The 25229-nt window shown below is 42.6% G+C and overlaps 1 protein-coding gene across 1 annotated transcript in view; it reads right to left on the bottom strand.

Annotated features, from left to right (window-relative positions):
- Positions 1 to 25229, bottom strand: part of EFL1 (elongation factor like GTPase 1) — a 669975-nt gene that overhangs the window by 536234 nt on the left and 108512 nt on the right. The window contains exons 11-12 of the mRNA XM_082255636.1: positions 23322 to 23444; positions 2331 to 2430 (exon numbers count right to left, since the gene is read on the bottom strand). Coding sequence (XP_082111762.1) covers positions 2331 to 2430; positions 23322 to 23444 — 223 coding nt within the window. The remainder of the gene's footprint in view (positions 1 to 2330; positions 2431 to 23321; positions 23445 to 25229) is intronic.

Genomic DNA, 25229 nt, shown 5'->3' with positions numbered 1-25229 from the left:
GGGACGGTACCAAAGCCTGTGTGTCATTGGCTGGGTTTCCTCCACTGTCCAATGTATCTCTCCATTGTATGCAGTGGGGACACTCCCTCAGCCCAAATAAATCACACATGGATACACATGAGCAGGCCTAACTAATGATCAGGCTCCCCTGATAAGCAGAAGGAAAGAAGGTAAGGCTTTTACCTACCTAGCACCTACCTAGGGAGGGTTCTACATCATTATAATTCAAGCTATTACGCAGCAATTCGGTTCATCCAGGGAGATGCACTTATTGAGTCGCAACACAGAATAAAGTCCACAAGATACAGATGACAAAATCCAACAGAGAATTTGTAAATATTACAATGAACATCAGCCTTCAGAGTCCTATTCATCACTCATATTCTAGCAAGCATAAGAACACTACAATCCAGCATAATATGCAACTAAGTAGCTTCCATGCATGCAATAATGTGTGTTACAATCTATACCTAATTACAATTCTTTCTTCATCATGATATAAGCAAAGGTCTAGATTATAATACACATTATTGTATGCATGGAAGCTACTTGGGTGCATATCATGCTGGATTTTACTGTCTCAATGCTTGCTATAACATGAATGACGGATGGAACTCTAAAGGCTTCTGTTCATTGTAATATTTACTCTGTTGGAGTTCGTCATCTAATGCCAGTATCTTGTGGATGTTATTCTGTGCTGGGACTCAATAAATGCATCTCTCTGGATAAACCTAGTTGCTGCAGGAATAACTCGAATTATAAAAATAATTATCATCCTATAACTATATCACTACATTTGGTGCACACAAACAGGATTTATATCCTTTGTTGGTATTGCGGAACACTGCATATTTACAGTATATAGATGTGCCCAGTATATTGTACCCAGAGATCAGCTTTAACCACTTGCCGACCGCCTGCCGCATATATACAGCGGCAGGCTGGCTCAGCTGCAAGAATCGCCACGGCGATCCGCGAGTGCGTTGCTGGGGGTGAGCGTGCGCTGTGCTCCCGCCCCCGACTAGGCACCGATTGCCACCTGACACCCGCGATCGTTCCCCATTGAGAGAGAAGAATGGTCAGCTGTTGTAAACACAGCTGACCGCTCTTCTCGCTGGAATGATCACGCAGCACCTGTGATCCTTCTATATAGGATAACAGGTCTCTATGATCATTTCACAAGCAACGCCCCCCCCCCCCACAGTTAGAAACACTCCCCCAGGCTCACATTTAACCCCTTGATCACCCACAGTGTTAACCCCTTCCCTGCCAGTGTCATTATTACAGTAACAGTGCATATATTCAGCACTGTGCATATACACAGTGCATATATTCAGATTACTGTAGTAATGTCACTGGTCCCCCAAAAGTGTCAAAAATGTCAGTTAGGGGGTCTGATCTGTCCGCCGCAATGTCGCAGTCCCGCAAAAAATCGCAGATCGCCGCCATTACCAGTAAAAAAAATAAATAAATAAAAATGACATAAATCTTTCCCCTAGTTTGTAAACGCGATAACTTTTGCGCAAACCAATCAAAATATGCTCATTGTGATTTTGTTTTACCAAAAATATGTAGCAGAAAACAAATCGGTCTAAAAGGATGAAAAAAATGGATTTTAAATTTTTTTTCGGGGGAATTTTATACAGGAGAAAGTGAAAAACATTGTTTTTTTTTTTTCCAGAGTTGTCGCTTTTTTTTTGTTTATAGCGCAAAAACATAAAAAAAATCACACATGATCAAAAGAAAGCTCTATTGGTGGGAAAAAAAAGGACACCAATTTTTTTTGGGTACAGCGTCGCACGACCGCGCAATTGTCCGTTAAAGTAACGCAGTGCTGTATCGCAAAAAATGGCCTGGTCATTAAGGGGGCAAATCCTTCCGGTCCAGAAGTGGTTAAGATATTTGTAAATTTGTATCAAAATGTAGTGGGTTGAGTAATTCTATTGCGTGCCATCCTCTATGAGGAATAGTACAACTGCGGCTCTACTGCCTGGTTTTACCACCTTCTAGCTGCATGTGTGAATGGAGCTTTAAAAAGGCATACTTTGTGGAATACTTTAAAATTGTATCTGTAGGTCCTATTTATCAAAGCATAAAAAAATATTTTTAAAAAGCCACAAAAGGGACCTGCAGTGTCATACAACTACCAATCATTCTGCCAATCAATAGGAAGAAGAAATCTCAGTAGGGTCTACCGTGCTCCATGGCAGGCAAGTGGTACATTGACTGGAGCCAAGTCTCTGCACTGTAAATGGCCTGGTGCCAACTTACCAGCATTCATCCATCACATAATTATATGACATTAATACAGATGCTGGATCTTACTGTACCTCGGCTTGTTCTGGGGTAGAGCTTTCGCATCGACAGCAAACATTTTCGAAACAAAGATAATGACCGGAGAGGTTTCCTCACTGCGGCACTGCAAAAAAGCTGAGAAAAAAAAAAAAAGAGAAAAAAAAGTGGTATAAAAAAACCAGGTCAAGTTTGAAGAATGATCGATTACTCCTGTCTGTACTTACTGTACCAGCACAGTATATTACTTCTCCGGGGGCCTTGGGACTGGGATAGCGTTATTTATTTACTGCAAGATTACATTTAAAGGTGCAATCATTCAGCAAAACTGACTCTCCTTTAAAAAGTTCTCTGCAATTTATTCTTCCTTTTAATAGATTTATATGAAGTCTGCCCGGTGTTATTATAAAAATGTCTAGTCATTTACTCTGAGCAGTGACCTGTGCCTAAGAGTGATAGGCATACATTGTTGTTTGGATATTGTGCTGGCTGTACTAATTTCACAATGACTTTCCTGGCCCCTATTATTTTCCTTAATACATACAATGGGCCAAAATACCAGGACTGACCGAGTGGAAAAGACCGCAGTTTCTGCTTCATTACCGATGTAAATGTCACCTATAGTCCATATAGTTCTTCATTGAATAAGGCAAAGAGCAATTTCATAAGTGCAGTCACCCAAAGCAACTTAGGCCTCTTGCACACGGGGCGTTTGAAAAAACGAGTTGCAAAGCCAGTTCGGACTCCGGGAAAAAACAGCTGTAAAAACGCGCTTTTAGAAGCATTTTGCATTGGCGTTTGGCAGCCGTTCTCTGCCCTCTTCTATTTTCCACTCTCAAATCCAACGACTACAGCTTAAAAATGCTTGACTTACCCCCACCCCCCAGTTTTGCTAAAAACATGCAGTCAATTTTGTTAATTTTGTCTTTGACCAGTACCATGCAAGAGTGTCGACCCCCCACCCCCCCCCCCCTTTTTATTTCCTTTCATTACCTATTTTGGTCAATGTCTATGCATTATGCCTGTTATAATCTGTTATGCATTTATATTCCTGAGTTGACAAAGGCATGTGTACCATATTATTGTAAAAATTGAATTATGTTGTATGTACTTTTCATGCTTGACTTTCAATAAAAATCAAAAAAAAAAAAAAATGCTTGACGTGGCTTAGCGCTGTATATAGCGTTTAGCCGCGTTTAGCTGCGTCAGGCGTTTTTACAGCCTAATGCTGCTGCTCGAAAATGTACTGGGCCTGGGTTTTTTTTACAGCTTGAAAAAGGCATATGCCACTTACAGCTCCTAAAAGCCTATGTGCGCATGAGGCCATAGAATAACATGGGTGTTTTTAAGCTGCAAAAAAAAAGTCTGATGCTCCTAAAAGCAGCTGTTAAAACGCCCTCTGTGCATGCTGTCGGCAGGCTTGATCCCAATTTTACAGTCAGGATCCTCCCAGATGCCTAGACCGGCAGCTGGCTCAGCAGTGCGTGTCCATTCACACTAAGAGCCGTGGTTTGGCCCCACCCACACTCTCTGCTCATTGCTGTGATTGACAGTGGTGGAAGCCAATGGCTCCTGCTGTCTCAGCCAAAGAGGAGGAAGAGACCCAGGAGAGCCAAGGCACACATTGCTGGATCGAGAGGGAGCTCAGGAAAGTATTGGGGGAGCTGGGGCGGCTGCTGCACACAGAAGGTTTTTTTACTTTCATGCATAGAATGCATGAAGGTTAAAAACCTGGAGCCTTTACAACCACTTTAAAGAGGAACTCCAGGCACCTATAAAAAAAATAAAAGTCAGCAGCTACAAAAAGTGTTCCATGGTCCAGTGGTGAGCTCCCCGCAGCCGCCTGCTTCCTCCGTCCTCCTTCTGGGGCGCTGGCATCTTTACTATGGGCACCCGGCTGTGAGAGCTTGCAGCTTCGCAGCTGGGCACTTATTGTGCATGCGCAAGCCGCGCGGCACATCCTGTATTGGTGGGTGCAGTCTTCTGGGACCTGTCAGTGTCCCAGAACACTGCAGGGGGAGAGAGGAAGAAGAACTTGTTATGGGAGCAGGTACCTGTCAAAATCAAGTACCCCTGCCCCCCCCCCCCCCAAAAGTGCCAATTGTGCAAGAGGAGTGGGGAACGAGTCCTTAAAGCGGAAGTTCCCCTTTTGGGTGGAGTACCGCTTTAACGTGATTAAATATCTTTTGCAAAAGTTACCTTTTACTTTGTTTCACATCATTCACCAAGTAATGTTCATTAGTAAATCTGGATCATTGAGTTATTCATTGCCCCTATTCAACTGACTTGAATAGTAAAATGCAGGTCAATGTACCAAAAAGGCAACAGACATGATGACCTTGTTCCAACATACCGATATGTTACCAATAGTACATTTCTCACGTCTATGCTATGAATTATCTTGGCACAAAATAACATGACAAACGGCACAAAATCAAATGCATCATGTGACATCACACACTATAGTAAATAATAAAAGGGCATACTATTATTCTCCAAGGCTGTTAATATCCTTACACAAGGTGAAACAAGGACATCCTACAGAGAGTATATTGATATCTCACAGAATGCTATAAAACACAGCGCTCCAGTGAGGTGCCGCCTGCTCAGCAGGTGAACTTATTGACTGTATAAATGTGTGCACATTACCAGATCAATAGCAATCTTTCCTACAAACATAATTAGTTTTAACTTCTAACTTACAAGCAAATTAGAAAAAAATACATACATAACTCAGTCATTTCCAAATAGGATGGCCTTAAATGGCATAATAAAAAATACTGTACTGTATGTGATCAATATATATAATGAGAATATTTACTGCTTTTTTTACTTTCATATACTTTAAATTTACATTTTTCTCCACATTTCTAAAGAGGCAAAGTTGGGTAAAGGCAATTAAAAGATTAATACAAATATTTGATTTCCGTTGCTGAAAGATAAATCAACATTTCCTGTAAATGAAGAGTCTTTGCTGATATAAGGACTGGTTTACACCAGATCGCGGTGTGGGAAACCCACGCTCCGAGCACGTTTCCTCCATCGCATTGAAAAACGCAATGGGTGTGCAATCTGCTTATTCCCAATGACTCCCCAAATGCAGATTGCATACACAGTGCGTTTGCCTGCACCGGATCACATGGAACCGCAGTACCGAACGATACAGTTGCAGTGCATTTTAAAAAGTAGCACATGCACTACTTTTGTTGGGATCCAGTGCAATTTCAGCTCATTCAAATAAGTAAATAAATGAATGAGCTGAAAATGGCACTGCAATAAATCACAGAGAAATGTGTAATGTGTTCTTGTGCAATTCAGGGGTGAACTGGCCCTAGGTGTTTATCAAAACTCAGAATGGCCAGTTTAACCACTTTACCACCGGAGGATTTTGCTGTCTTACGTCTGGGCCACTTTTTGCGATTCGGCACTGTGCGTCTTTAACTGACAATTGCGCGGTCGTGCGACACCATACCCAAACAAAATTTACGTCCTTTTTTTTCCCACAAACAGAGCTTTCTTTTGGTGGTATTTGATCACCTGTGCGATTTTTACTTTTTGCGCTATAAACAAAAAAAGAGCGTTTATTTTGAAAAAATAATATTTTAAACATTTTTTATATGAAATTCCCCCCCAAAAAAAATGTAAAAATCGAATTTTTTGAAAATTTTTGGCCAATTTGTTTTCCGCTACCTAGGTTTGGTAAAAAAAAAAATCACAATAAGCTCATTTTGATTGGTTTGCGCAAAAGTTATTGCGTTTACTAACAAAGGGAAAGATTTCTGTAATTTTTGGTGGGTTTTTTTAACGCGTAATAGCGATCTGCAATTTTTTTTGTGGGACTGCGACATTGCAGAGGACAGATCGGACCCTTGACTGACATTTTTGACACTTTTGGGGGTACCAGTGACATTACTACAGTAATCAGTGCTATATATATGCACTGTTACTGTAAAAATGACACTGGCAGGGAAGGGGTTAATTTTATTGGAGAGGGAGGGGTTAATGTATGTCTGGTGCTTACTAACGTGTGGGGGGGGAGGTGACTGAGTGACACAAGGACAGATCGCAGGTTCAGCTATGCTGAACCCTGCAATCTGACCCTGCCTGTCACTTAGGAGATCCGCCCGCTTGTGTTTACACAAGCGGGCGGATCTCCAAACTAAATTTCCCGACGATCGGGGAAGAGCGGTGGTGATCACCGCCACTCCTCCCCCTGGCCCGACTCCCGCTGTGACTGAAAACAGCGGGAGCAAGCCTCCGGCGGCGCGCGGGCACCGCCCAGAAGGGGAGGAGTCCAGCGATGTAGTACTACGTCGCTGGACGATAACGAGCCACATTGCTGCAGTAGCAGCAATGTGAGCAGACGGCAAGTGGTTAAATTAGGAGTGTAGCTCAACTTTTGTTGAGAAAAAAAAAACATTCTCCTCTGAGTGATCTAGTACATTACAAGGATTTTGACAAACTTTGTTATTCTGAAGAATAACTTTGTTAAAAAAGAACTTTGTTATTCTGTGTGTTTATCTGTGCTCATGCGCAGAAGTGAGTCTAATGGGAGTGGTTTCTAAATTATCAATCAGCTGCTGCACCTGCAAAGCTCTGAGGAAAGCTGCTGGGCCTGCGTCTCTTTAGATGTAATTTCCAATTGGGAGTATCTCACCAAAAATGACATTTTTGTTGCAGGAGATGCCTGGAATCTGACTTGTATCTTAGTGCAGACTTCTGGGAAAATCAGTGAGCCAATCACACAAGTAGGAAATTATGTTTCTGGGGGTGTTCTGTACATATTCTGTGTACAGAACACCTCCAGGTGGCCATATTGCATGGCATTGCATAGAACATTACAAAGCTTCAGAATGAAAAGAAAAGGTCACAGCTCACCTCCTCGTAAAATGTTAACAGATTGGTTTGGCAAGAACGTCCTTTTGTAAATCCGTGCCGATTACTGCTGATGATACGGTTGTCCTTAGCAAATTCTTGGATATAGTCTCTTATTATCCCTTCCAATAATTTACATACAATTGATGTCAGGCTGACCGGCCTATAGTTTCCTGTAATATGCCTCTGCCCTTTTTTGAATATTGCTATATTATAATATAATAATATTATAATAACATTCAATTATAGTATGACTTGATACGCAAATTGTAAATGCTATATTATTGATTTTTTTTTATTGGCCACAAAAGTTGGGTTACCCTTTAAAGCTAAACTCTGAGATAGTGGCAAACCCCCTCTAACTAACCACTGGTATGAAAAACAAAAACCTCTCGAAATGTCCATGTTAGTTACACTCGCCTTTAGTGCCGGTTCACATTCATGCGATGCGGGAACTCTGCGAATATACAGCGTGTTCCCGCATCGCATCCGCAGGACAGGCAGTTCACACTGCCATATGCGATACGCTGGGGGTGTCAATTCAAAGTTAACGACGACCCCAGATCAGATCGCATATCGCAGTGCGATCTGAGAGTTTGCACAGAATCGGATCGCACCAGTGTGAACCACCATGCGATCCGATTCTGCTGCGGACCAAAAAAAGGGTCCTGTGCGTGTTCAGTGCAATTGCGGTGCGAATTCAGCCATACAAACTGTATGGCTAAATTTGCACAGACATCGCATGTAATTTTAGGAGCAGTGCAATTGGAATTACATGCAATCTCTGTGATCGCATAAATGTGAACCAGCACTCACTCCAGTGCTGAGGTACCCCAGAGCTCCCTGCAAGCCACTGACAACTTCAGCTGGTCTATTTCTCGGTCACTCTCTGGCTATTTTCACTGGCTGAGCCAAGGTGACGTCAAACTGATGCATGCATGGAAGTTCATTGATCTCAGCATTGCCAATATTGTACACTGAGGTGCGCATGAGAAGATCAGTGTACTGGGTGGCCAGGCAGGTAAGAAACTTTAAATTATAAATTAAGGCAAAACTTTTCTTTTAATTTTATAGAGTGGAGAGGGATTAGCACGCCTGTCAGGTTTTTATTGCTGTCTGTGCCCCTTATAAGGAGATTCATCCTCGCTATTTGTTCAGTTTACCTTTATCATTGAAAGTGAAAGTAAAAGAAAATCCCACATTTTGGGTTGTCCCCAGAAAAGTAATAGAGGGGAAATCTTCCAATGAGGACACTAGTTCTGGTGACCTGAGGGACCCCCAAGGAATTTCCCTTAAAGCGGAGTTCCGGCCACAAAATTAACATAATCGATTTTGTGGCCATCCGCTTGCTTTTCTTCACCTGAAAAGGAAATGGATAGTTAGGATTTTTTTTTTTTACTTACCTTGATATTGTAGAAATAAATACTCACCTTTCTTCCACTTCCTCCCTCGGCGGCCTCGGCCCGCGCCGTCACTTCCGGTTTGCAATGATTCCTGGGAGCTGAACGTCATCGATCCCAGGAATCAATGCGACGGCACCGGCCCCACTCGTCACTTCCGGTGCGACGCCGCATTCCCTGCTAAACAGCTTCTGGGCATGCCCAGAAGCTGTGGAGGAATGCGGCGCCGCATGGGAAGTGACGAGAGGGGCCGGTGCAGGCGCATTCTGGGAGAAGACACGGAAGAGGACGCAGAAGAGGACGCGCTGGCTTCAGCTGCCCACAACAGAGATGGCGACGCTGGAGAAGAAATTTTAAAAGTGAGTATTTCTTCTTGCAGGTAAGTGCGAACCGGGACAGATAAGAGGCTAGCCATTGTAGAATCCCTGACTGTCCCGGGGGGTATGTTCATTGAAATTATTTTTTGTGGCCGGAACTCCGCTTTAATTTGCAGGGATTTCCTCTCACTTCCTGTTTGGCTGTAGTGAAGGAAAATCTGCAAAATGGGACACAGATGGCAAAAAAAAAAAAATTGACATGGGTTATAACCCTCCCTTACTCTATCCAAAATTAAAATAAAAGTTTTGCCTATAGTTCTACTTTAATGCAGGAGAGACATAACTTGAATGTCAATTTTCCAGCAGCCCCATATGAGAAATATGATATGATATATGATATGATATAATATAATAGAATATAATATATGATATGGATCTAAATGCGGCCAGCCCCTACTGAACCAATCTAATTTAAATCCAACTATGGCTGCACAATGCACTATTTAAATTTCATTTGTTCCTGGAGTGTGGCTTTAAAAGAGAAGTATGGCCAAAGTTGTGGGTCACAGTAGTGCACTTACTTTTGCTCTCCTGTGACCCATAATTTAGCCGTAAGGATTTCTATCCATCATATACATTAACCAAGGTAGTTAACAGAATATACCACGTTTTTGAGCATGAGGTAGGTTGTTTCCTATTTAAGTGGGTTCATGAGGTATACCTTTGTTTGCGGATTATATTTTACAACCAGAAAGTAATACTGTATGGAATCTTCATTAACATGTAAGGTGATGCATTGGTAAGAATACGCTTTCATCTTTGTATGAGCTTTACCCTTTGAGGGGTTTAGCAGTTGTGATGAGGTTTTTTTTTATGACCAGGCCCCATCTGTTATATTTTTGTAATTTTTTTCAGAGTTTGAACTAACTTTGATAATTATTGTCGTTCGGAGAAACTATGGTCAAGGGGGCTGGTGTGTTTAAGTGGGTGCTGCTTCAGCTTGTTTAGTTTTCCATTGAGATCTCCATTTTGGACTCTCTTCTCCACTCACCTGGCCTGGGGTAAATGTAACCTTGTCTATTTGTAATTATACATATTGGATGACGTCTTTTGTTATTTACTTATTATTCTTGCATTTACTTAGAGTATGTTATTCTAAACAACAATGCAAAACAGCTCCTGAAGAAGTGGACTATGTCCAAGAAACATGTTGAGCTTTATACTTCCTAAATTAAACAATTGATGACAGTGATCCATTACTCCCTTGTATGAAATGGTGTAATAAGGGTGTATTGTTTCATTGTTTTTTTAATTTCATTATTTATTTTTGTTTTGGTGAAAATGTCTAGAGAAATGAGTGACTACACACTCTTATGTGATATAAGAAATGCAATAAAAGAAGAGATGTGCTGTGCCTCAAAAATCCCAGTTGAAACTATAGGTTTCTTCCCCCTTCCTGGCTTAGTTCCCCTTTATCAATGAGTGACTGCTGCAGGAGATGAGAGGGAGTGCTGACAACAGGGGGCAATAGAACCCGGCAGGTGAGGTCATGACTCCCTGAGGTAAAGTGATTGTAAACCATCACCTTGCAAAACAACCCATTTAGTTTAAAACACAAAAAACATTTGTGTGTAGATATAAAAAATATTGTAAATACCCTTTTTTCCTCCTTTTTTTATAGGAGGTCACAGTCCCTCTGTTCTCAGCTGCATAAGAGCTGGGGGAGGAGAAATAGCAGGCCACTGAGCTTCCCACGGAAAGGCTGTGAAGAGTGGGTGTGTCAGGACAAGTCTGATCATTGGAGGAGCGTGGCACAGCACAGCTAAAGAACTGACCATGCGGTGTTCTCCTTAGTGTGGTTTGATCCGCGCTATAGCCGAAGTACGGCTACAGCGCGGACTCTAATTTCTGGGAGGCTGTCTTTATACGGCCTCCCAGAGACAGGCTCCCTGCGTGCTCCCGCGAGCGTGGATCGGGGAAAATCTGTGTCGGCCGTGTCCCTTGGACACAGCCAATCACAGATCGTGGTAAATGGCCAATCACAGCAGCCATTTACCACGTGATCGGCCCATGCAATGAGAGATGATCTCATATGTAAACATATGAGATCATCTCTCATCGCCAGCTCTCCTTCCACAGAGACTGCAGTGTGAGGAAGGAGCAGAGCCGATCAGCCGTTCGGGGACACAGAGGAATGTAATCAGGGCACTGATCACCAGTGCCCTGATTACACAAGGTAAATAAAATACACTAAGTGCCCACCATCAGTGCCCATTGTGCTGCCAGCCAGTGCCCATCAGTGCCTGCTCATCTGGCACTGGCACATGATTGCACAGAATCTGAATTAAAAAAAAGGTATTTTACAACTGCTCTATTTTACAAAGTATGTAGCATATGTAGCAGGAAGGGGATTCAATATTTTAAGCAGAGTTTTCTTAGGCTTTAAAATCAGTAAACAATATATGTCTTATTTCTGTACAGTAGCAGCAAAATGAAAGAGTTTTCAGCACTGAGGTCTTGGCATGGGACTGGCACCAAGCAGGGGTGAAAAAGAGTAACTATCCAGAATCATTCATGGTTGTAAAAATACTAATAAATGCACATTGATTTGGAGGTAAAAAAATGTGCATTTACTATTTTTTTTTTCCATTTTTTTAGGAGTCTGGAAAGCATTGCACCAGCAATCAGCATATTGCTGATTCCATGCAGGTTTCCAGCATACTTGTCAGAGTAAGCTGTCAGCCAATACATGGTATGGGCAGACAGTGTCACATGGACAGGAAGAATCAATTAACTATCACGGCACTCAGCATCGATGTGATAGTTCATTGAGAACTACAAGCCGACAGCCACAAAGGATGTCATTACTTGTAGTTCATTCATTCGCAGAACTCTGTGAATGAATGACACCGCTGTGTGGGCAGAGACCCTTACCCACTTGATGACCACCCACCGCAGGTTTACTGCGGCAGGTGGCTGCTCCTGGGCAAACTGATGTAGTACTACGTCGCTCGCTCAGAAGACTCTAGGGGGTGAGCGTGCGCCGCTGGCGGCGCACTCCAGCCCCCGCTTGTCAACTGGGGAGCCAGTGTGTGTGACCGGCGGCTCCGATGGCCACGGCCACTTGCGATCTCCCGCCGCTGACAGAGAAGGATGGACAGCTGATGTAAACACGGCCGTCTGTCCTTCTCCCTGAAGTGATCACAGAGGCTATGTGATCCTGCTATATAGGATCGCATGGCTCTGTGATGATCTAACAAGCCACGCCCCTCTACAGTTAGAATCACGCCCCTAGGCTTACATTTAACCCATTGATCACTAATAGTATTACCCCTTCCCTGCCAATGGCATTATTACAGTAACAGAGCATATTTTTAGCACTGATTACTGTAGTAATGTCACTGGTCCCCCCAAAAGTGTCAAAAATGTCAGTTAGGGGTCCGATTTGTCCGCAGCAATGTCGCAGTCCCGCAAAAAAAAAAAAAAAAAACGCAGATCGATGTCATTACTAGTAAAGAAATTAAAAAAAACAATAAAAAAGACATAAATTTTTCTCGTAGTTAGTAGATGCAATAACTTTTGCGCAAACCAATCAAAATACGCTTATTGCGATTGTTTTACCAAAAATATGTAGCAGAAAACAAATTGGCCTAAAATGTTAAAAAATTTATATTTTTATATTTTTTTGGGGAATGTTATATAGCAGAATGTAAGAAATATTTTTTTATTATTGTTTTTTTTCAAAATTGTCGCTTTTTTTTGTTTATAGTGCAAAAAATAAAAAATCGCACAGGTGATCAAATACCACCAAAAGAAAGCTCTATTTGTGGGGAAAAAAAAGGACGTCAATTTTATTTGGGTGCAGCGTTGCACGACTGTGCAATTGTCCGTTAAAATAATGCAGTGCTGAATCGCAAAATAGGGCCTGGCCATTAAGCAGCAAAATCCCCCGGGGGTAAAGTAGTTAAAGTGGATGTAAACCCTCACATATACCCAGTGAAGTGAACAGCCTCAGATTATACAAATCTCCCCATATAAGTTTTACATGCATATCTGCTGTCTTCAGCTTTATCTATTCTATAGAAAGTGCACATTGTGTTAGAGATTTTCTCTTCCTGTTCAGCACTGGGAGTGGATTCTTGGCATACAGCCAAGACAGCTGATTGAAGGAAAGGCACCCCCCCTTCATATAGGCAGAGACTTGCAAAGCTGTGCTGTAACAAGACAAGCTCTCTGCTAATCTATTTACAGCAACCTCCCACAACACAAATTTCAGCCTGGTTTTAGCTTGGTTGATGGAGAACTTGTCAGAAGTGATCAATGAAACAGCAGAAAGACACGGGACTTGAGGCTTTGGAGTGAGATAAGAAAACACAATAGATATATGTGCTTAGATCAAATTTCATGAATCCGGTTTACATCCACTTTAAAACAGGTGGAACATGTAACATATTACCGAAGGTGAACTTATCCTTTAAGGTTTCAGCCCTATTATTACTGTTTTTTCCATCTAACCTAGAAAGGCGGATACTATTATAGGCCTATTTTAAGCAGAGTTAAAGTGACACTAAACTCCCATTTTTTATAAAACAAAATAAATGCAATATATCTAAATATAACTAGAATATACCTTCTTTATCTCTCTTCCTTAATTTCATCTCTCAAATGCAAGCTTTTTCTCTGTTAATCTCAAGCTTCCTGTTCTAGTCTGGCTACATTTGTTCTCCATGCCCCCTTGTGTAGATGAACATAGCCCCCCTTTTCCTACTTGGTGCTGAGATGAACTTTACATCTACAAGCAGAAGAATGGGAATTGTAGTACACAGAGTGCAGCATGCGCTTAAAAATAACGGCACTGCGCACTCTACACGGGTAGTGGTAAGGTGCATCAGGGGAGGATAGGGAGCGTGTACAGCACAAAAAAAGCAGGCCCGGGCGAGCAAGGCGGCGGGAGGGGGGGATCCCCTCTCGCTCCTTGTAATGAAAGCTGAGCGGCTTCTCAGCCGCATCGGTTGTCCTTACAAGACAGCCGACCCTCGGCTATGGACGCCAGTACCGGGGTGATGCCTCTAGCTGCAGGCATCTCTCCAGTACAAGCACTTTCTGAAATACCGGCAATATCGGCCACCTTGGAGGCAGATTCCGATATATCGGGGAAAATGCATATCGGCCCTTTGCCGATAATCTGTCGATCGACCATACTAATAAATACATAGCATAATTATTTCAAGGTATTCTGGATACATCCTCATCTCTAACAGACCTCTTACACACTATGTGTGTAGCAACACACTGGAAAACTACTGGAAAATTACTATAGTTCCCTTACCACAAATTATTGCTAGGACTGATGAAATTATGATTATGGAAAAAAAAAAAGTATACAATAAACAAAACAAAGAAATTACTTGATCCAAAATGGGGATCCTTGGTTCCTTTATATACTTTCAAATAGTAACTGGATTAAAAATCCTGATTCTGAAGCATTGTGTCTTATCTTTTTTCATTTGTACCTCATATGGTCATATTTCCTTTTCTTTTTTTTTGCTTTTCTTTACTCTGTACCCTATTTTGTATAGTTATTTTTTTGCACTGAGAAGTAACTAGTAGACATATATTTTTTATCTTACTTAAATTAAGATATATATATATTTTATGTATATTTGTACATGTATACATGTATAATGTACATTTTATGTATATCTGTGGATACATTTATGTATTACAACTGTCACCTCTCAAGTGACTATTTAAAACTTTTTGTTAATAAAAAAGTTTGTAAACTAACAAACGAAAAAAAAAAAAAATAAATAAATACCAGTTACCAGGAATTGCGATCTGTGGCACCATACGTGATGAGCCTCCATCCCAATATAGTACAAAAGAAGAAACATTGGTCAGGGGAACTTTGAATGGTCAACATAATTATCACAAAACAGTATGTATACATGAGAGTAAAAAAACATAGCAAAAAGTAAATGGAGTAGCGGAAAAACATTATCTAAACATGAAAGTTTGAGTTATAGGATGCCTAGATGAAAAACTTTTTCCAAACCTATCTAGGCATCCTATAACTCAAACTTTCATGTTTGGATAATGTTTTTCCGCTACTCCATTTACTTTTTGCTATGTTTTTTTATTCCCATGTGTATACATACTGTTTTGTGATAATTATGTTGACCATCGATTATGATTCAGCTCAATGAATTGTTTTTTATTTACCCTATTATGTTTGATATTGATTTTCATATCAGTATTATGCAATAAATGTATAATTTATTATTTTTACAAATATTGATTATTTTTGTGATCAGCCTCATTCAAAGTCCCCCTGACCAATGTTTCTTCTTTTGTTCTTGAAAATCTGTGATTGCACTTTACAAAGTATGTGTGATAAGTGTCATCCCGACAATTCAAACATTTCACCAATATAAGGAATAGTGGAACATAAAAACAGAGAATGTGTGGTGCCTTTGCTTGTAAAGTAGTTGGAAAATGACAGAGGCACCTAACCTCCTTTACAAAGTCTTAGCTGGTTTTATGCAGCACATTTAACATATAGACCTGTAATCTTTTACAGTCTGCTGGGAAGAAAAGCCCTAATGCATTACAGCCACAACCTTGACTGATGTATGGCAGAGCGCCTCATAAGAAAACCGAACTGAAAAGCTCGAAGGCTTCAATAATTGCCCAGCTGAGACGTAACGGGAAGCTTTATATGGAGAGAAACAAATCAATCTTCTTAATGTTCTCTATTAGTAATATAAGCTGCACTGTTTACAAGAAATGAGCATGAACCAATGTATTGTTATTTGTAAAGAGGAATTGACTGGTCTGTTTTATGCTGAATGAAACACTTGTTCTTAAAAATGAGCCTGCACCCTAGAGACAGGGTAAAAAAACAGTCCCTGTGGTTTACGAGATACGAAGTAATTCTTTAGATAGGACCGTGGTATTCAAACAGGCAAACCATCATGATGTCAGACATCAGTAAACAAGACCTTGTCCCCAGGTATACGCTAGACCAGAGCTCAGCAATACGCAGGGTGAGGAACCCCCCAATGTGTCCTGCCACTTAACAGCTGATACTTGTCTTTCCCCAAAAGCTAAAGGGATTGCAGGTTCCGTATGACCACAGCAAGCCTCAGCACTGTAATAAAAAAAGAAAGCAATTGCAACCAAACCCATAGAGCAGCCTTTCCCAACCCTGTTGCCCCAGAGCAGGGGTAGGGAACCTATGGCTCGCGAGCCAGACATGGCTCTTTGATGGCTGCATCTGGCTCGCAAACAAATCTTTAACAAAGGGGGGCATGTCCAGATGTGACCCGCGCTGGACGTATAGTCTCAGAGCTCCGCCGCGTCTAAAACTCAATCCAGTGCCAACCACGTAGCTGTGCCCGGTGCCAAGGAGATTTCATCACCCATCGACGGTACACTTTGTGGGCTACCCACCGCTACCGTCTCTTGTTGACCAGATTGCTGCGCTACGGACCCCGTGGCCTACTCGCGGTACCGCCGCCGGCTCGTGTGCTGTGCATCTGAGGGCCTTGGCAATTACCGCCCGGTAAGGAGACCTGCCACCTGCTCCCTGTGCCCCGACAGACACGATCTCCTTCCCCTCTAACAGAGAGCCGCCTCTCATATCCACTTCTGAGGCCTTCAGCGGCCAGCTGCCATTTTCTCAGGGCCTATACTCCCCTCCATCACTCGCAGGCCTGCAGGCGCTTCACCACTCCAGTCTCATTGCATACCTGCCTGCTCTACTCTCTTCCCAACCAGGCATTTTCACACGGCTCTATCTACTCACTGTATAGCTGTGGCCCATGAATATGATTAAATAAAGGTTCCCGACCCCTGAAATATAGTGTATGGCTCTCACGGAATTACATTTGAAAATATGTGGTGTTCATGGCTCTCTCAGCCAAAAAGGTTCCCGACCCCTGCCCCAGAGGAACCCTTGAAACTATTTTCAGGTCTTAGGAACCCCCTGATAAAAGTAATTCATTGGTGGTCAGTGGGAAAATTGTTCCTTACATTGGTGGCCAGTGGCAAAATGTTCCTTTTACAGTGGTGTTCAGAATGCCACCTATACAAAAAAAAAAAAACATTGGTGGTATGCCGTTAGCTTTGCCAACAGTATTGGCCCCAAGACTTTGCAGTCCTCATGAAATGGTAGGTCAGGTAGCCGCAGCTCAAGAAACCCCTAACATCCCTTGGAGGAACCCTGGAGGTCCACAGAAAACTGGCTGAGAATGCCTGCCATAGACCCAGGGGTTTCAGCTCTAATTCAGGTTCTTCACTTTACTGAATCAGCCGAATAATTTGTGGTGTTTCTTATCTAGTAGAAGAGACTTTCAATAGTCTTCAAGCAATAATAAACCCATAACAAAATGTAGTGGCTTTCTTTTTTTTAGGCTTTTTTCCCTTTAGTTGTATCTGGTGATCAGGCCAGTAACAAACTTCCTGTCTTAGGGTGTCCAACTAACATTTTTAAGCAGTTATAGCAAACTTTTTTCTTTATTTTGTTTTGGCACAAAGGCTTCACAAAAATGAAAAAAACTGAGTATTGCAAGCAGCCATGTCAGTGGTAAATGTTTTGTCTCCACCCTCTTAACTTCCACTACTGCTGCACAGCTTGGTCTGCTAAAGGAAATAGAAAATTACCAAACTTACTAGTAAGATTAACTGCAATATATTTTGTTTTTGGGTTAAATACCACCTTAAACTCACAGTATGGGTAATAATGTAGAACTTTTTAAATCCAAACTCTATACAAAACGTTTTTTTTTTTTTTGATAAAGCTACGGTTTGCCATGTGTGTTCTCATTAGGAAGACTTCCTTTCATCTACTGAACCGGTGATGCCAAAGTTGTAAAGGGAAAGATTCCTGGCATCAACAGAAACCAGATACAGGTTATTTACAAAGATGATACATATTCTTTGCAACAGCTAAGGACCTAATAATTCCTGTAGTACAAGTCCAATTTTGGCAGAAAACCCAGACATTAAAATCAACATGATATTTAGAGATAAAATAACATTTTCAGCTTATGTTCAGTTATTTTCATGTGCAACAGACATTTAAAGCAAATAAAGACTGTTTATTTCATTTTGAATAGAGAAGGGAATACTTGTAACTCCTGTCTTTTAGCATTTGCTCCATTGGGAAGATTTTCCTTGCCTTCCTGTCCATAGCTAAAACAAAAAAGAGAGAGGAAATCCATCTAAAAAGGAAGGAATCTTTGGTTGTCTCCAGAACTAGTGTCCCCATTGAAAGATTTCCTCTGTTCTGGTGACAATGCAAAATGTAGGATTTTCTTTCTCTCAGTGATACCAGAAAACAGGACAAGCAAAGAAGGCAAATCTCCATAACGGGTAAAAACAGCAAAAAAAATCTGAAAGGTGTTCTAAATCCTTCTCTACTCTACTTAAAAGTGAAAAGAAGTTTTGCCTTTTTTTGCCTAGTTATTTAAAAAAAAAAAAAAAAGGATAAGGCTGGCCATACACAGAGTTCAATTATTTCCTGCAAACACCGGGTGCAGGAAAGAAATTTGCTTAATTCCCCCATCAACACAGTATTGAATCGGGAATTCGTCCTGCCAGGCCCCTGGTTTCTTCCAGCAGGAGATGGGGGAAGCCGTCCCCGCTGGGAGAAGACAGTGATTATCGATAGAGACTATGGCAGCCGCTAGTGATAATCGAAAGAGGACCTGGCAGGCTGGTTGTACCTGCATTTATTGATCGATCAACGTGGTACATTCAGCCTGCCCATTAACTGTTTGATTCTCAGCCGGATACTGCTGAACCGGCAAAGATTTGAACTGCGTATGGCCGGCCTAAGGGAAGGGCGCCAAAAACTTGTCACCAGTATTGTCTGTAGGCTCAATGCAACCAATTTCCCAGGACCAAATAATCATGCCTTGCCTAAGCAGTGGCTTTACTGTATATGGCAGTACCAGGCATCTTGGCAGTACCAGGAATCTTGGCAGAGGAGAAGGGCTTTGCTCCCTTATGAGACCTGTACCCCGGATGACCTAATAAACTGATCACTGTTGAACTGACAACTGGTCAGGAGAGCTGACATACAGAAACACAGATGAATGAAGTAGGAGCAAGGGGTTCCCTGCAACGAAGATCCTCAGTTATGATCCCTGCTTGGCTTCTTACTGCTGTGTGAAAGGATATTGGAGTGAGTGCAGTGAGATTAAAGCTGCTCAAGCATCCAAACAAAATGCACAAGCCTAAAATCACCAGAAATCATTTATTGACTGTCAAAAAGGTTAAGAGGCAACTGGATAAAATCTATAAATATAAGTAAAAATAACAGCTTGAATATAATAAGCAACACATGGGCATATATACACATAGTTACTTAGTTGGTAAGGTTGAATAAGACCCTGTTCACACCTAAGCGTATTGGAACCACAGGAGGAATTGCGCAATTCTGCTTGCCATTCCAGAATCACAACAAAATGTGTGACACGCTTGTGGTGTCATTATTTATTATTGGAAACCCAGATGCGGTGCTATTTTGCCACGATTATTGTACGAAAAAAACTGACATAAATTGTGGCAAAAAACGCAATGTCAAACGCTCCTGGGCTCAGTGCCAAAGTTTGGTACATATGCTTCTTTGGCTCGTTTTGAAGAGGATAAATGGTGCCGTTTTAAAAATGCACCACAAAAAAATTGTAATGCGGCAGCATTGTTCAGATATGAATGGGGTCTCAAGACACCAGTCCTTCCAGTTCAGCCTGAGTATGCGTGTGTTTTTGTCACTACCCTTGCACATTGCATTCAGTAAGACAACATGCACTCCTCGCTGACACCACCAACTGTGGAAGGACGTTCCACATCCTTACCGCTCTAACAGTAGAGAGTCCCCTACCAAGTTTAACCACTTGCCTACTGGCCAATTTTACCCCCTTCCTGACCAGGCCAAATTTCATCTTTCAGCGCTGTCACACTTTGATTGGCAATTGCGGGGTCATGCAACAGTGTAACAAACAACATTTTTATTATATAAATAGAGCTTTCTTTTGGTGGTATTTAATCACCTCTAGGTTTTTTTTTTTGCAAAATAAAAGAATAAAGACATAGAATTTTTCTCATTCACTGATGAAGCTGCAGTGATGGGCACTTAAGGGCTACACTGATCAGCGGCACTGATGGGCTGCACTAATGGGCACTGAAAAGGAGGCACTGATGAAACTGTACTGATAGGCGGCACTGACAGGAGGCACTCATTGGGCACTGATAGGTGACACTGATGAGGAGGAACTGACTGGCTGCACTGATGGGCACTGTAGGGACTGCACTAATAATCAGAACACTGATTATCAGAGTAGATGTCCCTTTTAGAGAAGACGAGGAAAGAATGAGGAAAAGATAACCAGCTCCTACTTACATCCATGATCAGCTGTGATTGGACACAACTGATCACATGGTAAAGAGCTGCTGACTGGCTGTTTACCCCAATCTGTGATCAACAGTGTCTGTGATAATAGAGCGTGCCGCGCTGTGAGGCAGACATACGACGGCCTCCCAGAACTAGCCGTCTGCGCTATAGCCGTCATTCAGCTATAGTGCGGTCGGTATTTTTGCTTTTATTATAAGTCGGCAGCTACAAAAACTGATGTGCTCACCCAAGCAATTCCTTCCCTTGGTCTTCTGTCCCTGGCGCCGGCATATCAACTGTGGGCACCTGCCCCGTGAAAGCTTGCGGCTTCACAGCTGAGTGCCCACTGTGCATGCACAAGCTGCGCTGCACATTGTGAATGGTCCTGCAGTCTTCTGGGATCTGCGACGTGTCCCAGAAAACTGCAGGGAGGGAGGGGAGAGGAGAACTTCAAAACCAGGTACCTGCTGAAAGCAGAACTTCCCCTTTTGGGTGGAGCTCCCCTTTACAACTGAACGGCCTCTCATCAAACTTTATTGTATGGCCATGTGTCTTCTTTAGAGGCCCAGTGCTTTTAGTCCTTACATATACATAAACCCTTTTTTGTGCTGGCAACTTTGCTTTTTACCATTTCTATGAATGATCCTTCTGCTATAGCACACTGCAGAGCTCAGGCTTGATAGCACACAGACTCAGTGAGAGACTTTGGAAAGGATACACTTTAAAGTGCTTCTAAAGGATGAAGGTTTTTTTTTATCTTAACCACTTAAGCCCCGGAAGATTTTACCCCCTTCCTGACCAGGGGGTTTTTTGCGATTTTTTACTGCGTGATTTTAACGGACAATTGCACGGTCGTGCGACGCTGTACCTAAACAAATTTGACATCCTTTTTTTCCCCACAAACAGAGCTTTCTTTTGGTGGTGTTTGATCACCTGTGCGATTTTTTGATCATGCGCTATAAACAAAATAAGAGCGTAAATTTTGCAAAAATAACAATATTTTTCACATTTTTTTATATGAAATTCCCCAAAAAAAATGTAAAAATCAAAATTTTTTAACATTTTCAGCCAATTTGTTTTATGCTACATATGTTTGGTAAAAAAAAAAAATAGCAAAAAGCTTATTTTGATTGGTTTGTGCAAAAGTTATTGTGTTTACTAACAAAAGGGAAAGATTTTTGGTGTTTTTTTTTTTTTAACGAGCAATGGCGGCGATCTGCGATTTTTTTTGCGGGACTGCGACATTGCGGCGGACAGATCGGACCCTTGACTGACATTTTTGACACTTTTGGGGTTACCAGTGACATTACTGCAGTAATCAGTGCTATACATATGCACGGTTACTGTAAAAATGACACTGGCAGGGAAGGGGTTAACTGTATTGGAGAGGAAGGGGTTAAGTGTGTCCTAGGGGCGTGTTTCTAACTGTGATGGGACATGTCTACTATTGTAAAAACAGAGATCAACGGTTCTACATAGTAGAACCGTCTGATCTCCATTTTTACACAGGGGAGAATGACAGGCGGCTTGTTTACATTAGCCGCCTGCCTTTCTCCCTTTTTACCGTCGATCGGCGAGTGACCGGCGGACATCGGGTCCGCCGGTCACACGCACTGACTCCTTAGTGAACGAGCCGCGGCAGGCGCGCACCTCAGAGGGCGCGCGCTCGCCCGCTATTGGCTCACAAGCCGGTGACAGGCTAGTGACGTACCGGTACGTCACTTTGCCTGGCCGGGGGTGACCGCCGCAGTATATTTACTTGCGGCGGTCGGCAAGTGGTTAATGTATTCTATGCACTAGGGTAAAACACCTTCTTCACCTTATGACATGTTTGTTATTTTTTATATTTTAACCTTAACAACTTGAAGGTGTGTTAATATCAAGCAATTATGTAAGGCTGGTGAGAACATCTAGTCTTTTGCAAATCAGGCAAACACGCTTTCATTGGTACTAAAGAAGCAATTTCCATAGCAGGATTAAAGGATAAGTAAGGCCAATGCTTTTTTGGCTATATTTCTCCTATGGTTTACAGGAGTGCAGTTTGTTCTGTGACCTGTTTTCAACCGACAGTTGGCTAAAGCCCGCTGTCGGCTGACGCCACTCAGCCAGCCCAGGCTCAGGAAAGATCCTGACCATATGGGCAAGATCCACCCAGAAGCCTGGACCGGCACCTGACTCAGCCTCTTAGCAATCCACTGAGAGCCTGAGCCAGCCTCTCCTGCCCCCTCCACAGCCCATTGCTCCAGTGAGCACTGGAAGGGAGACTGCGCGACTTACAGTCACAGCTCTCTGCTCACAGCAGAGAGGGAGAACTGAGCGATTAGCGGTGTTTGATGTTCTCACTGTAGAGCTGGCAGGAGATTGATGCTGGATCCACCTGGGTGAGTTAAGTTTTTTTTTTTTTTTTTTTTTAATCCAAAACTTCTCTTTTAAGCCTATACAGCAGGGATCTTTAAACTACGGCCCATCCCATGAGGCATTGTAAAACTCTGACATTCACATACATGACTAGGCATGATGGGAATTGTAGTTCCTGAACAACTGGAGGGCCATAGTTTGAAGACCCCTGCTATACAGGAATTAAAGTAGACATAGTGGTGTCATCAGAAATCCTCATCATAGAGTTATTTTGGAGCACCGTGTTTTTTCATTCAGCAATCACACCTGTCTTTTTGACTCAAGGTTATTTTGGAAAATGTTCAGAGTGAACTGAACAAAGCTTTTATAAGATATGCTATTGAAATAATATAAAACAAATAATACGGAAATTCCAGTTATCGCAAGTAAGGAAATAAAGTCTGTCTGGCTGCAGGGAAAAATAAAGTAAAAATTTCCTTGGTTATTCGATAAAGCTGCTCTGTAGGACATTGAACCGGCCACAGGGGGGCACTGTTCTTTTAGAATCAATGGCAGCTTACTTTTATCCTCAGTACCCTACATAGAAGACATCGATCATGTACAACCTTTACCCATCTAAAACATTAAAACAGATGGGTATTTTTGGTCCAACAGAAAAAGCACAAAAAAAAAAGAACTCACCATCTTTAAGCTGTTGTGTCTGGGGGAGCAGAGAATCAAATCTCCGGGAACCTGCACACAGGAGCTTTTCCACTCTCTCCGCCGAGATGTCCAGGGGGCTGGGAAGCTTACTGCACACCATACCTTCAAAATATCCGGTCAAGGACAAATACAGAAGACCATTTCAACAAAGACAAATAATATCTGCTTTGAATATCCCCAACTGGTCCCCGAACACATACTGACACAAGAAACTGCCAACCAAAACAAATAAAACAAACTTGTCCTGCAGGACCAACAGCAATCCATAAAAAAGGGTTTGTGTAGTCAAGAAATAACCCAAAGAAAGTAACTGTTTAATTATGGAAACGGCCTGGCAGTAGCTGCACTTTCATCCAGACTGTGGATTGGCGTTCGGCTCAGATTTAGTGGCAGAGAATTTATATTTTAATAACACCAGCTGTTAACACAGACTTCTATCATTCATTTTCTAGATAAGTGCGGAAAATCCACCGTGCCAAATAGAGAGAGAAAATGTGTCTAACCTTTGTTGGTTGCAGCGGGAGCCAAGATATTCTGATTCAAATGATGTAGTCACTTGTAGCTGGCACGGAGCGGCCCGCACCATGGATATTATATAGGCAGACATAAAGCGCAGACATGGTGCACACAATTCTGCTTCATGTGCCCTGGGCAGAGGAACAGATCACCGCAGTTACTAACTTCCCTATAATAAAAGAGGTGGGGGAAGAGTAGCTTCCAGTGTTTGTATTACAGCTCCAGGGGGTCTTGGCAATCGGTATAAAATAATACATGTGTTTCTCCAACTACGGCTTCTGATTTAGCAGTTGATTAAAGCGGAGTTCTGGCCTCGGGGTTAATTTTAGCTAAAAATACCCCCGGGACAGTCAGGGCTAGTGCATTCCACAATGGATAGCCTCTGATCTGTCCCGGGTCGCACTTACCTGCAAGAAGAAATACTTACCTTGAAAATTTCTTCTCCAGCGCTGCCATCTCAGGTGTGGGCAGCTGAAGCCGCAGCGTCCCTCTTCGTGTCCTCTTCAGTGACGTCAGAGTCCCACAATACACTGCACCGGCCCCGCTCGTCACTTCCGGTGCAGGCGTGGCATGCCCAGAAGCTGTTTAGCAGTGAATGCCGCGCCTGCACCGGAAGTGACGAGCGGGGTACGTGCAGGCGCATTGATTCCTGGGAGCGATGACTTTCAGTTCCCAGGAATCATTGCAAACTGGAAGTGACGGCGCGGGCCACGGCCACAGAGGGAGGAAGTGGAAGGAAGGTGAGTATATTTTCTTAATAATAATAAGGTAAGTGACAAAAAAAAAAAAAAAAATCGCCACAGTCACAAATCATAAACTGGACTATTAACCACTTGCCAACTAGCCGTTGTAGTTATACTGTGGCAGGTCGGCTCTGTTACTCGAAACAACGTACATGTACATCGCTTCATGTAGCAGTGTGGGCGCGCACACGCTGATTGGCTAGAGGGGGAGCCAATCAGCAGGTCCAGCAGCCACGATGTCCGCCGGGCACTCGCAATCGCTCCCCATGGAGACAGAACTGCGATCTGCCGATGTAAACACAGCAGACCGCTTTTCTGTCAGTAATGAACACAGGGGATCCTGTGTCCCTCCTATTTAAAGCGGTGTTCCAGCCTCACCCCCTCCCCCTCCCAAAATTAAAAGTTAGCAGCTACACATACTGTACACATACTGTAGCTGCTGACTTTTAATATTAGGACACTTACCTGTCCTGGAGTCCAGCGATGTCGGCACCACAGCCGATGCTTCCATCGGCTGTCGGGTGCTGCAGCCGCCATTGCCGGTGAGAGAATCCGGCAGTGAAGCCTTGCGGCTTCACGGGCGGGTCCCTAATATGCATGCCCCCGGCGGCGATGGAAGGAGGAGGGG

The sequence above is a fragment of the Pelophylax lessonae genome, assembly GCF_965119305.1.
Source record: "Pelophylax lessonae genome assembly, chromosome: 4".
Lineage (NCBI taxonomy): Eukaryota > Metazoa > Chordata > Amphibia > Anura > Ranidae > Pelophylax > Pelophylax lessonae.
The sequence above is the reverse complement of the archived record's forward strand: the minus strand, read 5'-3'. Positions and strand labels throughout refer to the sequence as shown.